Source organism: Chiloscyllium plagiosum, chromosome 13 (genome assembly GCF_004010195.1).
Source record: "Chiloscyllium plagiosum isolate BGI_BamShark_2017 chromosome 13, ASM401019v2, whole genome shotgun sequence".
NCBI classification, from domain to species: Eukaryota; Metazoa; Chordata; class Chondrichthyes; order Orectolobiformes; family Hemiscylliidae; genus Chiloscyllium; species Chiloscyllium plagiosum.
In genome coordinates, this window is record NC_057722.1 from 6,172,496 (window position 1) to 6,189,365 (window position 16,870).

The 16,870-nt window shown below is 42.1% G+C and overlaps 1 protein-coding gene across 1 annotated transcript in view; it reads right to left on the reverse strand.

Moving 5' to 3' along the window:
• wdr33 (WD repeat domain 33) overlaps positions 1-16,870 on the reverse strand; it is a 104,090-nt gene that overhangs the window by 5,851 nt on the left and 81,369 nt on the right. The window contains exons 16-18 of the mRNA XM_043701765.1: positions 13,822-14,661; positions 8,131-8,218; positions 5,064-5,538 (exon numbers count right to left, since the gene is read on the reverse strand). Of these exons, the coding sequence (XP_043557700.1) occupies positions 5,064-5,538; positions 8,131-8,218; positions 13,822-14,661 (1,403 nt within the window). The remainder of the gene's footprint in view (positions 1-5,063; positions 5,539-8,130; positions 8,219-13,821; positions 14,662-16,870) is intronic.

Sequence of the window (16,870 nt, forward strand, 5' to 3'; positions counted from 1 at the left end):
ATGGCCTTGCCTCTCACTAACGTGGTAATCTCCTCCAGCCTTTCGTCTCTCCAACTCTGGTCTCCTGAACATCCCATGGAGTCATACAGCATGGAAACAAACTCTTCGGTCCAACCAGTCCATGCTAACCATGTTTCCAACTAAACCAGTCCCACCTGCCCGTGCTTGGCCCAATCCCTCCAAACCTTTCCTATTCATGTACTTATCCAAATGTCTTCTAAATGTTGTAACTGTACTGGCATCCACCAATTCCTCTGGCAGTACATTCCACAAACTACTCTGTAAAATAAAAATTGCTTCTCCCATCCTTCTCCTCTCACCATAAACATATGCCCCCAATCTTGAAATCCTCCATCATTCGGAAACCACGCCTGTCAATCACCTTGTCCATACCTCTCATGATTTTAAAAATCTCTATATGGTCACCCCTCAACCTCCTATGTTCCAGTGATTAATTGATTAATTAAGTAATTGATGTACTCTAGCTGGCTCTGCTTTCAGCTGCTTGGGTTGTAAATGCTGGTATTTCCTCTCCACACCTCTCTCTCTGTCTAATTTCTTTCTTCTTATTTTCCTTTAAGACATTCCTTAAAAGCTTTTGTGCATCTGTCCTAATATCTAATGTGGCTTGCATTTTTGGATACATTATAAGGCAATATTTTAAAAGGAGGAGCAAATGTTTAAAGGTTCCTACTAAATAGCAAGGCAGCAACAACCAAAAAAAATTACTTGACATGAGAAAATAAATTCTTTACTGCAGAACATTTGTCTGCTTCTGTGGTCACTGTCTCTGAGATAATAGAATGCTCCTTAGGGTCACGGCTGGTTAACTATTGATTTCCATCAGAAACAGCTTCCAGGAACTATTACTTTCCATTCTTGGATTTGCACTGTGTTATTAAGTGTTGCTTGCAGTGCCTCTGTGTTCACCCTTTAAACACTGACTCTCTCGCGCACTTCAACGTCAGATATTAAATGACAAAGCTACAAGTTATTTCTTTAAGGTGGTGAATGGACAGATAGAAGCCACTACTGGTTCCTCCGTGCAGACAGATTTCTTAAGGTGCTCTGCATTTGGTTCATTGACATCATTGTGCATCAATTTCTGTACTGAATTCCTACAGTCTGACCCAGTTAACCAAAGCAGAGTTAACTGTTTAAGATTGAACAGCGTAACTTTAGAGTGGCTGAAGTGTGGTACCGAGGTTTGTGTGTGGGTGGAATGACAGAGACTTGAACAGACAAAGGGGGATACCACCACAAACGCATCTTATCCCACACCAAGAAACAAGTGCAGACAATCTCCAGGTAGTCCAACAATTCTTGTAGCTTTATGGCTCAACTAACAGTAATGTAGCAGTGGCCATTATTAGACTGAACCCATAAGGTGAAACCAAATCCAAAAAGGTGGAAATATGTTTATATAGCGGTAGTTCTGGTGCATCCTGACTGTATCCAAGTGTTTGTAGTCCATAGGAGTTTATTAGACTTGGGTATTGGTGCTGATTGAGTCAGGTTAAGGAGTTTCGGTCAGATCATTTTGCCACTTACTCAAGTTGTAAATCATATTGCCTTGGGAAATGGAATATTCAGCAAATGGAGAGGATTGCTCATGGACCATCTGAGCAGTCCAAAACGTTGTGGCATATTTCTACATGACAATTATTATACATATGGGAAAAAACCTTGGTCTTGGATAAACAAGATCATGTCAACACCAATTTGTGGATAAATTCTACATTAGAACACACAAAGATCTCATTGAAACGGATCTTCATGCTTTGGGGCAGAATTCATCCATCAATGAAGCAATGTATGTTTTCAAACCATCAAGTTCAGAAACCACAAACAAGGTCAGTAAGTACAATACAACTGAGTTGCCTGGGTTTTGAGTGCTGGCCATAGGAGCTGGCCTGTACGGTGTACATCCCACAGCTTTGGTAATCCTGACAAGCGTCCTTAGTGTAAATATTCTGATGGTTAAACTGGTCATGAACATACCAACAGAAATAATTACTGTCATTCAATCAGGTACATCTTGAGCTATAAAGGGTCAAGTGGAAACAGCTGAAATGTGGGGCTGTGCACATTAACCATCACAAGGCAGCATCACTTCATTTGTGTTTGTAGATTGAGGTAGACAACATTACTCAAATAGACAATCCCCATCTCTCAGAGCAACTTTCAAAAGCTAGGAATAATGGATGCTTATCCTGGAGGTGGGGAACAGAATGAAACACCATTGGTGACTCCTGAAATAGCAATTCAGTTTATTGCTTAAGGAATAAGTCTTCCAATTCTTTCTGAAAAGTGTTATGATCTCAAGAACTGGAAAGACGTTTTAAAAGTCTTTGGCTGATTTGTCTGCTTAACCTTTGTGAGTTGGCTCCACATTGTACACTTGAATTGATTCAAGGTGTTGCTCCTATTGCTGTTTCTGTGAATAAAACGGCTTACAGTTTACAATTGGCAGATGGTTTTCTTTCAAAGCAAACTAAGGCACAACGGAATCATTAATGCCATCCAGTGGCAACAAAGGAGTTCACTGTTCTCCTCAGAGAAGCCATCCCAAGAGCAGGGACAGATTTTATGTGTTGCATGAATGGAAAATGTCTGTATATAGAACGTGATTGCAACTCTGCATTTCTAAATTGGCTTGACTAAGTGGCTCCAGCTGAATGTGGACCTTTGCTTGGCTCTGTCCAGTTAACAGCAGTACGCGATGGATTATTGCCATTTCCAATTTTCAGGCAGAGTAGTTCCAGGGGTACTGATTGATGCTTTAAGTCTAGACAGTCAACACCTACAAATCTTCAACCCGATCACATGGATCAAAATCTAGTTCCTGTCAGTCTTGAGTTGGGCACTGCTGATCTCGACACCTCTGCTCAAATTCATTCCCACACTGGTCAACACCCTGTCCAAATCTACAGAAAGAATTTTTAAGACTTATTTGTTTATATGAAAGCTGCTCTGGATGACTCAAATAAAGGATGAACAGACCATCTCTTGGCTCTTTTTATCTTTGGGCCTTCACATGGAAGCATTAAAGAAAGATCCCATATTCACAGAATCGTTCATTACGTCACTCCATAATTATGATTCTCCAAATGTTCATTTCACTTAAATGCCATGTGCCTGCCCTCCAGATAAGTCAAATTCCCTTTTGAATGCCTCAAATAAACCTGCCTCCATCACATTCTCTTCAGCTCAATCCTGACCATAGCCCCTGACTGTAAAAATGTTTGTCCTTGTTCTGTAAACTACTGAAAACCTGTGCACTACTGTCATTCTTGATGTTTTCATGAGTGGGAAGTTTCTCCCTATCTATTGTGTGTTATAGCAGCAGCAGGCTGCAGTTTCAGACTCTCCAAAGCTCCAATAGTTGTGGTCGGAAGCATCTTTAAGAACATGTTTGTTGGGCCTAATGAAACTGTTGTTTTTTTTTGCTCAATCCTAACTACACCCCTCAATTCCCAATATCTATCTTCTGTTGACAAGCCAATTCTTAATCCATGGAGAAAACCTAATCAATTTCTCAAGCTTCACAAAAGGACCACTGAAAACAAATAAACTGCACGCTAACTATTCATTGAGCTATCCTAGGCCATGAATGCAACTGCCTCCTCAAGGAATTCTCAGAGATTTGGATGGCACATTCTGTCAGCTTTAACACCATACTGACTGCTCCACTTCATGATCCTGGTGCTACTTAGATATAATCCCTTCAACTTTTCTCAAAGTTGATTTCTAGGTTAGCGGGCCAGTAATTTGTACTGTATTCTTTTGTGAATATTTAGGCCAGCACCAGACATCCTCCAGGCTTCATCAGCTGGAGTTATTTATGGAGTTCTGAAAAATGCTAAGCTATTGTTAATTGCTTTTTTTGATTCCTCGACTCTTGTATTCCAGATGTGTGACATGAAGCCCAGGAACCTTCCAGTTTCTGATTAATACATGCTTTATTAACCTTATACAAGCTACAAATTTTTGGCTTGCAGTTATGATGAATGGAGTTGTTTACAATACTCTTTGGCTGTGGTAATGATGGCGAAAGTGTTGATTTCTGTCGTCATTCTCCATTGAAAATTGACAGCAATTTGAGTTCCAACACGCACTGAATAACTCGACAGTTCAGAAGTTGCTATCTGAGATTCCAAGCTCTCCTGTTAGATGTAAAGAGATCTCTGCAAAGTGCAATCATGATGTGGTGAGAACTTTCATGAATTCTTTGCTGGAGTTGATGTGAAAACCCTTGAAGAACTAAAATCTGGTAGATTAGGATGTTATTGGGGCTAACGTATTAATTCTATTAACTCCCACATCCTTACTGGCCCTGGGAAGCTAATTTTGTGTGTTGAATATTAAATATTTCTCTGCAACAATAAAAACTTACATACTTTCTTAAAAGTAATTTTATTATTTTAAACTTTATCCATCTTTATTTTAGATTCTGTCTGAATATCATCAGACCTTTATTTCATTATCTGAAAATATGAATTAAAAGTGATAGATGCGTTTCACTTCTTGGTTTGCTGTGCGTGAACATTTCAATTTGATTGGTCGGCAACTGCTTGCAGACATCATTGTTACTGCCCACCAAGAGATCTCCTTTACTCAGCAAGGGACTTAAAACAGCAATCTGGAAGGTCAAAGCAATGTCACATTGGCAGTTTCCTCTGAGGTCTGAGGTGAGCACTGCCGCCTCACCACTATCTACAAAAACTATGCCACTGTGTAGGAAAGATCTAAACTCCCATAACAGTTTGACTCAATTTTTCTTTTCCACAGACTCAATTGTTCTTTAACTCTCCTTCTGCTGGTGACATAATTGCCACACTCCTGCTACCTGCTGGGTCTTGTTTGTTTGCACTATAAAGCCCAATAAATTGCACTTCCAGTTGAAAGAATGTTTCACCAATTGTAATCATTAGGGTGAGTCTAAAATCAGATGACATCCAATTTCAAATCTAGTTCCATATAAAGTAAGTCACAGTATTTTGGATAAATAAACCTGCATGTCAGGGATCCCTACTGAACGACCACTCAGAATTTATTCTCACCTGTCATCCCTCCGCCCACGAAATCGTATATCCTCAGGCTCCCTCATGAATCGTTCATCTACTGGTTTGCGTCCATCCCAACCTTGGGGTGGACCCCGGTTCGGGCCCCTGTGCTCAGGATCCCCAAAGTCCCTGTACTCCTGATCAGGAGGAAAATCCCGCTGAGGTCCAGGTCCCCGTCTCCAACCCTCATCAAGAGGTATCGGGCCCATACGGTTTTCAAACTCCCGTGGCCTGTGGCCATATCTCTCATCCTTCCGGTAATCATCGTGGTACTGATCTGGTCCTTCAAAGCGATCATGGTAGTCTTGGGGTGGGCCCCGCCTCTCTGCGGAGCCTCTGTTTTCTCGAGGATCACCCCAGTCGTGAGAACCCCTGAATGGAAGTCCACGTTCAGGTTCACGCTCTGAGCTCTGATCACGCCTCATTTCCTGTGGATGGCCCATGTGATGATTTGGAGGACCATGAGATTCACCTGACAAGACAAAATCAATTTGAAGCTGTTGTTAATGCAAACAGATGAACAACAAGGCACAAAATTGGACAGCCATTCTCCTTGCGCATAGTGGTATTTATGTGAACAGATTGACTGTCCAGACAAATGTGCACAGTGGTGATCCATTAACTTGCCAATGCAAATATCTCTAGAAAAATAAAGAGGTCTGAAATCATACATCCAGAATGCTCAAAAGATTGGTGTTAACATTCTGGTGCTTTTTTTTAAACCTCTCATATACTTCATTTACTCACTGAAATATTTCATTTCCTAAAGATAGCTGCACACAAATAAGTCGTCATAGATGCAGAGGAACATAAGTCTGCTCTCTCATCAGACAGAGGGAGACTTGTGGTGAGTTTCACCTCACGGTCACCACACTTCAAGAGATGGGCAAGGTTGAGAAGGCAAGACTTTCATGCTCAAGTGTAGTCGCTGTTCTATCTAGACAGAACAGTTAATTTATGCACATCAAGCTTCCACAAATAGTGACGTGTTTATGGCGAGGTAACCTGTTTCAGTGATGTTGTTTAATGGAAAAATATTTGTCAGGAGAACAGAAAGATTTCTCCTGCTCTTCCTTGAAAGGCATATGGGATCTTTTACACCCATCTGAGTAGGCAGGTGAAGCCTCAGATTCAAGTCATCCTCCAACAGTGCAGCACTTTCTCAGTAATGTACTGAGTGTGCTGGTCTAGTTTGGTTTCCAGAGTGAGAACCTACTGAACCCAGAATGTACTGTCCCAGAGAAAAGACTGTTACCCACTGAACCATAGCTGACCTTGAAAAGAACAACTCGAAAAGGCAAACCTCGAAATTAATCCACAAACCCATGATTCTGCATACTCTCAAACCTTGGAATGGATTAATCTATAACCCCATAAATGGATAAATTTACATTCTGATGAAATAAATTACAAAAATACTTGTAGTAATGTGTACTGTATTAGGTTATTCTGAACACTGATTTGAGGTCTAGCATCAAAGGACAGTGGTATTTTACCGAGATCACCAACTACTGAAAGCTCTTTTTTGGCACTGTGTGAAAAGGGGGTCCCAATCTATAGGCCACTTATAACAACATCAGATCTAGCTTCTGCCTCTGTCTGAGCTGTAATGACGACTTAAACTTCAGGTATTTTCTTAAACTCACTCATTCTCTGGAATTAGGGACATCATAAATGGATTTTGTAGTTAATATTAGAGAACCCTACAAACTGAAAGCTAGAAACAAATGTCAGGCTAGCCTTTGAAGAAATGCTACTTAATGTGCAAAAGATGGACATGGCATCATTTTATATGATGCTTCATTCACTGTACAATATATTGCATTCTCTCTAGGCGAGGAACTTGAGTAAGTGCCCCACTGTCATTTTTTAAACCACATCGCTCCTTAGGTTTATAAATCTTTCATAAACAGGCCATTCAAATGCAAGAGTTCACTTAATTTTGCACCATGAGTGTTTATGGATCGATGAATGCCACTTCTCTATCTACCGCCAGAGGTGAAACTCCTGCTGGTTTGAGAAAGCCTCTTGCTGCAGTGAAGAAATTCACTCATCTCGAGGAACAAACAGCCATCTGTCCAAAAACAGTTCACCAACTGAGTTTTGTGAGGATGACCGCAGGTATATTGACCATTCAAATATCATCAGCTGTTTTGTGAATCAAACACTGACAAAAGAAACTTCGGTGTTCACCAATCAATACTTTCTTAGAACTGGAACCGCATACACTGATACAGCGAGTAATAGATTGCACAAAGGTTACCGAAGCACAATGTATCAAGCTGCTGCAGGGTCAATAACATCTTATTTGCAATTGCAATTTGTTAATATGTCTTTCATTCTTCAAATTCTGGAGTATTCTGCATGCAGAAATTGCTGTTGCTTCTTTCTTCTTGTCAGAAGTTTAAACACTATTGTACAGGTAGTTCACATAATAATGAATCAGTGCACCTTCAACATAGAGTCATAGAGATGTACAGCATGGAAACAGACCCTTCGGTCCAACCCGTCCATGCCGACCAGATATCCCAACCCATTCTATTCCCACCTGCCAGCACCCAGCCCATATCCCTCCAAACCCTTCCTATTCATATACCCATCCAAATGTCTCTTAAATGCTGCAATTGTACCAGCCTCCACCACTTCCTCTGGCAGCTCATTCCATACACGTACCACCCTGTGTGAAAAAGTTGCCGCGTAGGTTGCTTTTATATCTTTCCCCTCTCACCCTAAACCTATGCCCTCTAGTTCTGGACTCCCCCACCCCAGGGAAAAGACTTTGCCTATTTACCCTATCCATGCCCCTCATAATTTTGTAAACCTCTATAAGGTCACCCCTCAGCCTCTGACGCTCCAGGGAAAACAGCCCCAGCCTGTTCAGCCTCTCCCTATAGCTCAAATCTTCCAACCCTGGCAACGTCCTTGTAAATCTTTTCTGAACCCTTTCAAGTTTCACATGAGTGATCTTTAGGCACAGGAAAAGTTCCGCAAGGAAGCATGTGAGGTTTGACTCTTTATGTCGCAGTTTGATTAAACCATTTATGTGCAGTGCTGCTCTTCTCACCTTTGCTTGGCCCAGGACCTGGAGGTCCCTGACTGGAAGCAGGTAATCGACCCGGACCCATCATCAATGGTGGCACTTGGTTTCCAGCCTTTCATAGGAAAAAAGTAACAAATGAGTCATCCATGAGATACAGACCAACTTAAAACAAAAAGGACACTTTGGTATTTCATAAAACAAATTGGACAGAAATCTGTCAGGTGTTGCACAACCAGAAAAATACAGCCAACACCTCAGAATTTGATTTTGATTTTAACATATCATTCTTTACTCACTTTTAGTGTCCGATTTGGGCAGAACTGGGACATGCATCAAGGAGGCAAATTACTTAATATCAGTCCAATCGCCTTTTGAACATTTTGCTTGAAATGAGCCTTTTTATCATTTTCATTATATAATTCCTACAGCGTGGAAACAGGCCATTTGCCTAATGGGTCCACACTGACCCTCCAAAGAGGATCCCTTCCAGATCTATCCCCCTACCATATCCCTGCATTTCCCATGGCTTAGCTGCATATTCCTGAACACTATGGGCAATTTAGCATGGGCAATCCACCTAACTTTCACATCTTTGGGCAATGGGAGGAAATTGGAGCACCTGGAGGAAACCCACACAGACACAGAGAGAACGCGATGCCTCAGTGGTTAGCACTGCTGCCTCACAGTGCCAGGGAGCTGGGTTTGATTCCTGCCTCAGGCGACTGGCTGTGTACAGTTTGCACATTCTCCCCACACCTGTATGGGTTTCCTCCGGGTGCTCTGGTTTCCTCCTACAATCCAAAGATGTGCAGGTCAGGTGAATTGGCCATGCTAAATTGTCCATAGCGTTAGGTGCATTAGTCAGGGATAAATATGGGGTAGGAGAATGGGTCTAGGTGGGTTACTCTTCGGAGGGTCAATGTGGATTTGTTGGGCCAAATGGCTTGTTTCCATACTGTAGGGAATCTAATCTAAAATAAAACGTGCAAACGCCACACAGACGGTCGCCCAAGGGTGGAATCAAATCCAGGTCTCTGGTGCTGAGAGGCAGCAGTGCTAACCACTCAGCCACCTTGCCACACTACAGAACCGAAGGGCGAGTTATGGAGCCTGGTATGAGGAAGTATGAACATAAGTCATTAACAGCTTCATGGGACATGGGACCTTTGTCAGAACGTCAGAGCACTCCTAGACACTTGGTGCTGAATGGCCACAGAGGAAGATATTAGCAGGAACTGGATGATGAGTCACAGAATGTGGCTGAAGAGGTTAAGCGGGTTGGGCTGAAGAAGAGATTGTGTGTTTGTTCAGTGCACACATTATGGGCTGAATGGCCTCCTTTTGTGCAGTACCAATTCTATGATTCCCAAAAGGTGGATTTTGAAGCAGTGAATTTCAGACTGAAAGCTGGAACAGCAGAAGGGAGGGAAGGGGTCAAGAATGGAAATGGCGGAGAATTCACATTAGTTCTTTAATGATTTCAATCCAACATATTCTAAGTAGTCAGAAAGGGTAGGGAAATGGGTAACTTGTGCGAACATTAAAGAAGATTTTTTTTTCCAAGTGGTGGGCTCACCATCTTGCATCCTCTCATTCCCCTCATGAATTATTAGATCTCATTGATATCAAAAAATTCCTTTCAAATTAAAAAATCATCACGTTTGTTTTGTAATAATTTCTTAAATAAGGGAAATAGGGTTTTATTCTATTCTTTGTTGAGATGTTACGATATCATATATTGCATAAATTCTGAAGTTTTGTAGTGATAGCAATCAACAAAATAAAAATAAATTAACTCGAAACTCCGAGACCTGTCAGATTCAGCAGTATTGTTCTGGATGTTTCTTTTGTTTGCATTACATAAAATGTAATTTTATCCATAAAGAGACTGTTATCTCCCTGTGTGTAAGGGGTCAGGCATTGGAAGGAACACAACTTTCAAACAAATCTGGACAAGTTATAAGTGTGGTCAGCAAATGGATCCAATGTGAGTGAACAGAAGAAAAAAACATTGATACAGTGAGACAAAACAGGCAAATTTAGGTATATTCCCACAATGACAAATTGAATTTTTGTGCAGTTATTAATAGATCATTCAGCATTTCTATTAATAGATCATTCACCATGCTTTATGAAACACCTTAGATATTTAGTCACTGTAACGATTTGAAAACATGGAGCCAACTTGATAGCGGTCAGACAATCTGTTTGTGATGTCTAACAAATGATAAATTGGTGAGGACACTGGGAATAGCTCCATTCCTACTCTATGAAATAGTACCATTGAATAGATGGGTGTCAGTTTAACATATCTTCTGAAAGACAATATCTCAGACAATGCAACTCTCCATCGGCATTGGACTGGTGTAACAACATGAGGCAATTAAGAAAAAGCCTCCTCTTGAATTAAGATGCATTTCAAAACTGAAGTCATTCACAATAATAAGCTGAATCTTTCTAAAGGTTTGAGCACACAGTAATGCAGAAGGTAAGAATGACTGACTACCAATACTCTGTGACTTGCATCACTTGCTGACAGAAACTAAATAGTCCTCATTTGAAGTGAGAGTCAGATATGGTTCAAGTCCTTAGAATGCTGGAAAGTGAATTAATGAAGAGCCAAACAGAATATTTCACTTTATCCACGACTGTCTTTTCAATGTGGAACACCATTAACTGATTTATTAGGCTACACAGAAAAAAATGAGGAATCGATCCTCTCATGAGCATTTAGATTGGGCAATAAATCCTTGCCAGAGAAGTCCATGTCCCATGAATTATTTTAAACATTTTCTATTAATCTTGAGGTCCGCAGAGATAAAAGCAGACATTGCCAATCAAAGTTTGATGCAGTTGTACGGCTCTACTTTTATTCTTCTCCATTATGAAATAAATTTACATTTAAAAAGGAGTTTGATCCTATCTCCAACATATATCCCAAATAATCAATCTGAAGGGCAGTAGGGCACCATTATAAGGTATCGTGACTGCTATTCTACATATAATCTGTCACAAACACCAATATGTTTAATTTTTTGATTTCAGAAAGGAACACTGAATGTTGAGGAGCACAGAATGTTCTGCTCCTATGCAAATAGCAGCATGACATCCAGAAGATACACCTGAACTAAGCAAAACAGACCTCTTGTGCATTGATTGATCTGAAAAGCAGAACCGCAGTTTTGCCGTGGACAATCAACTGAGATTATCGGCTCACATCCTGATAAAGGCCTTGAACACTTTAACTGTGACATCCAAAGATAAAAAGGCAGTCAACTGAGCCGATGGTCATAACATCCACGTGTACTGTAAGAAACAGGAGTGTGTCCCTGTAAGCAGCAACATAAAGCTACACAATGGAAGATGGATGTAGTTGTAGGAGGTTAATCAGATCAGTCTCAGAACATACCCCAAGTGTAGATATTTTCTAATCAATCATTTTGGAGGCAATATTACACATCTCTGCAGCAACACTACTATTCCATCACAAGAGCCTTCAATTCCTCAGTGTAGTCTCAACCAGCTTCACCTGCTTCATCAACGAACTCCCCTCCATCATAAGATCAGAAGTGGGGATGTTTATTGAAGATTGCACATGTTCAGCACTATTTGCAACTCCTCAGGTATTAAAACAGCCAGCGCTGATATGCAGCAAGACCTGGATAACATCCAGGCTTGGGCTGACGAATGGCAAGTAACACACACCGTGCAAATGCCAGTTAATGACAATCTCAAACAAGAGAAATTTAACTATTTCCCCTTGCCATTCAATGGCATTGTTGATTTTTTTCAGGGGGGTGAGCTTTGCTGGCTGGGCCAGTATTTATTACAATTCTTAATTGTTCACAAGGTAATGGTGGTGAGCCACCTTTTTGAATCACTGCAGTCTTACTTGGTGTAGATACACCCACAATGTTTTTAGGGAGGGAGTAACAGGAAGTTTGAGCCAGTGATTGTGAAAGGACAATGATATATTTCCACGTCAGGAAGGTTGAGTGATTTGGAGAAGAACTTGTGGATGGTGGTGTGCCCATGTACCTGCTGGCTTTGCCCTCTAGACAGTAGCGATTGTAGGATTTGGAAGGCACTATCTAAGGAGCCTTATAAATGTTCGCATTTTATGTATGATACATACTACTGTGGCTGAGTATTGGTGGGAGTCTATGCTTGTGGATGTAGTGCCAATCAATGGAGCGCTTTGACCTGGATAGTGTCAAGCTTCTTGAGTATTGTTGGAGTTGCACTCATCCAGGCAGGTGTGGAGAATTTAAAGTCACACTCCTGACTTTTAAGATTAGATTCCCTACAGTATGGAAACAGGCCCTTCAGCCCAAAAGGTCACAATGACCCTCCAAAGAGTAACCCACTCAGACTCATTCCTCACCCTATATTTACCCCAACTTGGCTATTTAACATGGCCCATTGACCTGACCTGCACATCTTTTGGATTGTGGGAGGAAACCCACACAGACACAGGAGAATGAGCTAACTCCACACAGACAGTCGCCCGAGGCGGGAATCGAACCCGGGTCCCTGGCGCTGTGAGGCAGCAGTGCTAGCCACCGTGCTGCCTCATATGCCTTGCAGATGACAGACAGGCTTTGTAGAGTCAGGAGAGGAGTTACCCGCTGCAGGATTCCCAATTCAGATCTGTTCTTCCAGCCATAGCATTTCTGAGAGTTGTTTAGTTTAGTTTCTGATTTTTTTGTAACCCCCAGGATGTTGACAGTGGGGGATTCAGTGATGGTAATGGATATGTGGGTCGATGGAAAGACTTTCTCTCATTGAGAATGGCCAGTGTCTGGCACATGTGCAGCATTAATATGAGTCGCCGCTTGTCAGCCCAACCCTGGATACTGTCCAGGTCTTGCTGCATTTGGCCATGGTACTTTTGCACCTGAAGAATGATGAATGGTGCTACAACATTGAGGATTGCTCAATGGCCATCCCCACTGCTGATCCGATGTCAAAAGGAGAGTTATTGTGGGTGGATGGAGGGCGGTATCCTGAGGAACTGGTGCAGTAATGTTCTGGAGGCGAGAGGATTGACCTCAATCAACATTAATAGCAGTTTTCAATTCAAGTTCATGCAGGTGAAACACTTCGAGATGATTTTTGTTCAGGCATGCGCACTATAAATGTTTTATTCTTTAGATACAAAGTGACATTAGAACACTCCAAAATAATGACAAGCAAAACAACCTAGAATACTTCTTGGACCTAATGTCAGTATCCTAATTCTAAGGTGTTTAGCAGGCAGCCATATGGTAAACTCATTCTGTGTAGCGCAAATAAATACATGGGTGTAAAGCATTACGTGTGAACCATTTTAATTTTTACTATTGGTTTGATTGCCTCAATGACGCAGGTTCTTCTGTGTAGCATGCACTCCAGCATTAGGTTGAACGTCCCTTTTCTCCCTTTGATTTCCAACTTCAGGTGTTAACATGCCTAAATGTTACTAGTGGAAAACTTGTAAAACACACAAAATTGCTGGCTCAGAACATTAACAACTCCCAGTTGTCATTAATACTCAGACTGATTTAAGTTTCAATGAAACCTGCATGAATATCTATTGAATCAGGACCAGTTTTCAAATATTCATTTGTATCCAAGAAGACTTGGCTTTCTTGTATTTTCAATTACATTGCTCTGTATATTCATATAGTTTGTGTAATATTTGGTGTAGAATCTAATAAACACAGGGCGCCTCACCTGGTTGAATGGCATTCTGGGTCCATCACCCAACAGCGATGGCTTGGTTGGTTGCTGAAAGGAAGGGGCTTGATGAGGTGGTCCTTGTGCATTTGAAGTGCCCTGCTGAGGATGTGCTGGCCCTCCTGATGGACCCTGAGGCCCGCCTGATGCACCCTGGGGTCCCTGAGGTCCTGATGGTCCTTGCATGCCCTGGGGGGGTCCTTGTACTCCCTGGGGCCCCTGCATTCCCTGGGGTTGTCCCTGCATTGGAGCTCCTTGCATCCCTCTTGGACCTGACGGCCCCTGCATTCCCTGTGATCCAGGATGGCCTTGGGATCCGGGATGTCCTTGGGAGCTTGGGTGCCCTTGCGAGCCTGAATGAACCTGGGGACCTAAACCTTGTTGCACATGAGGTCCTTGCTGTCCTTGTGGTCCAGGATGGTTTTGGGGGCCTGGAAACCCTTGTGCTGCATGTGGTCCTGGATGTCCTTGAGGTCCCTGAGGTCCAGGAGGACCTCCTGGACCATGAATTCCTTGTGGCCCTGCATGTCCTTGGGGACCCATTAATGCCTGTGATACTGCAGGACCCTGCATGAGTGGAGCGACCTGAAGACCCATTTGTCCTGGAGGAGCTGGTGGTCTGAAATTGCCTTGCGGTCCTGAATGTCCAAGGGGCATATTCATCTGCATCTGCTGAGATGCATGTGCCTGTTGAAATGCTTGCGCAGGTTGAGAGATAAATCCTTGTCCTTGGAAGGTCTGTTGTGTTAAAGAAGGACCTTGCTGCTGCTGTGGTTGTTGTTGTTGCTGCTGTGCTTGTTCTGCCTGCTTCTGTGCCATCCTTTCAATCTTGAGTTGCTTTTTGGAAAAAAGAAAACACAGAAAATGTAAATAACCTTTTCTGTCCCAAACTGTAAACTTATTACAACTTATTGAAGAAATTGGGGTAGACATTAACACTGACAAGGCTATCTGTAAAGGGAATATATAACGAATGCCCTTGAACACCAATACACAGAAACAGCAGAGTGTACCATCTACAAGATTCACTGCAGCAACTCATCAAGGATCCTCCCAAACCTGTGACTTCAAACACCTAGAAGAAAAAAGGCAGCAAATACATGTGACAAATTTCCCTCTGTAAGGGGAAACAGACAGTGTAGCAAACATGAGGACCTGATAGGGGGAAAAATAAACAGTTATGGGTTTTCTGTTATCACAAAGTACAATATGCAACAGTTCAAGATATAAACATGCAATTAGATGATTGGATAATATAATCTTGTGGATCTGTTTGAACGTGATTGGATGATACAATCACGTGCACAAACTTACAATGTGAACTATGATTGGGTAGAAATGGGGTGAGTAAAGCATAACGTTTTGATTGGAAATGATTATTTGTAGGAATAGTCAATTGGAAGCTTGTTATCAGTAAGATTAATACAAAACCTTTCTTCTGGCAAATAAAGATTTGAGTTGCACATCATTTTGAAAATGTATATCTCCCATGTATGAATGAATAAATGTTTAAACAAAGAAATCTTTTTAGGAGACATTATGGCATTGATAGAAGATTTGATTCCAGCCTTGAGCAACTATCTGTGTGATGTTTGCACATTCTCACCGTGTCTGCGTGGGTTTCCTCTGAGTGCTCTGGTTTCGTCCATAATTCAAAGATGAACAGGTTAGATAGATTGGCCATGCTAAATTGCCCATAAAGTTAAGGGATGTGCGGGCTAGGTGGATTAGCCTGGGGAAATGCTGGATTACGGGAATGGGGGTGTCTGGGTGGGCTACTCTTCGGTGGGTCGGTGTGAACTCGATGGGCCGAATGGTCCACACTATAGGGATTCTGTGATTCTATATGTTCCAGGTAATGCTAATTTTCTGTTTCTCATTCCCAACCGTATTTTTATTCACTCATGGGATGTGGGCGTCACTGGCTGGGCCAACATTTATTGTCCATCCCTAGTCGTGCTTGAGGTGGTGGTGGTGAGCTCCCTCCCTTGATTGATTGGCATCATGTCCACAAGCATCCACATGTTGTTGGTTAACCTACAATGTCCTTAGGGAGAGAATTCCAGGATCTTGATCCAGTGACAGTGAAGGAACAGGGATATACTTCCAAGCCAGAATGATGAGTGGCTTACGGGAGGAACTTGCAGGGTGTGGTGTTCCCAGGTTTCTGCTCCCTTGTCTTTTTAGATGAAGTGGTCATGTGTTTGGAAGGTGCTCATCTGAGAATCTTTGGTGACTTTCTGCAGCACACCTTGTAAATACAACACATTGCAGCTGAGTGTCAGTGTTGGAGGAAGTGGATGCTTGTGGACGTGGTGCCAATCAAGCTGACTGCTTTGTCCTGGATGATGTCAAGCTTCTTGAGTACTGTTGGAGCTGCACCCATCCAGGCAAGTGCACAGCATTCCTACCCTCTGGCCTGCACTTGTTGTTACTGTATTTGTATAGCTAGTCCAATTGAGTTTCTGGTCAATGGTAAATCCAAGGATGTTGATTGTCAGGAATTCAGTAACACCATTGAATGTCAAGGGGCAGTGATCAAATTGTCTCTTTTTGGAGATGGTCATTGACTGACATTTGTGTGGTGTAAATACTACTTCCATTTCTCAGCCCAAGCCTGAATAATGTCCAAAACTTGTTGCATTTGAACATGAAATGCTTCAGTATCTGAGTCGTCGTGAATGGTACTGAACATTGTGCAATTATCAGCAAACATCCCCACTTCTTAACTTACGATGGAGGGAAGGTCACTGATAAAGCAGCTGAAGATGGTTGGGCCATGGCCATTACCTTGAGGACCTCTGGCAGAAATATCCTGGAGCCAAGATGACAGACCTTCAACAAACACAAACATCTTCCTACGTGCCAGGTATGACTCTAACCAGTGGAGAGTTTGCCCCAATTCCCAATGATTCCAGTTTTGCTAGAGCTCCTTGATGCTACACTCATTCAATTGCAGCTTTGATGTCAAGGGCTGTCACTCTCACCTCACCTCTGGAATTCAGCTCTTTTGTCCATGTTTGAAAGAAGGCTGTAATGAGGTCAG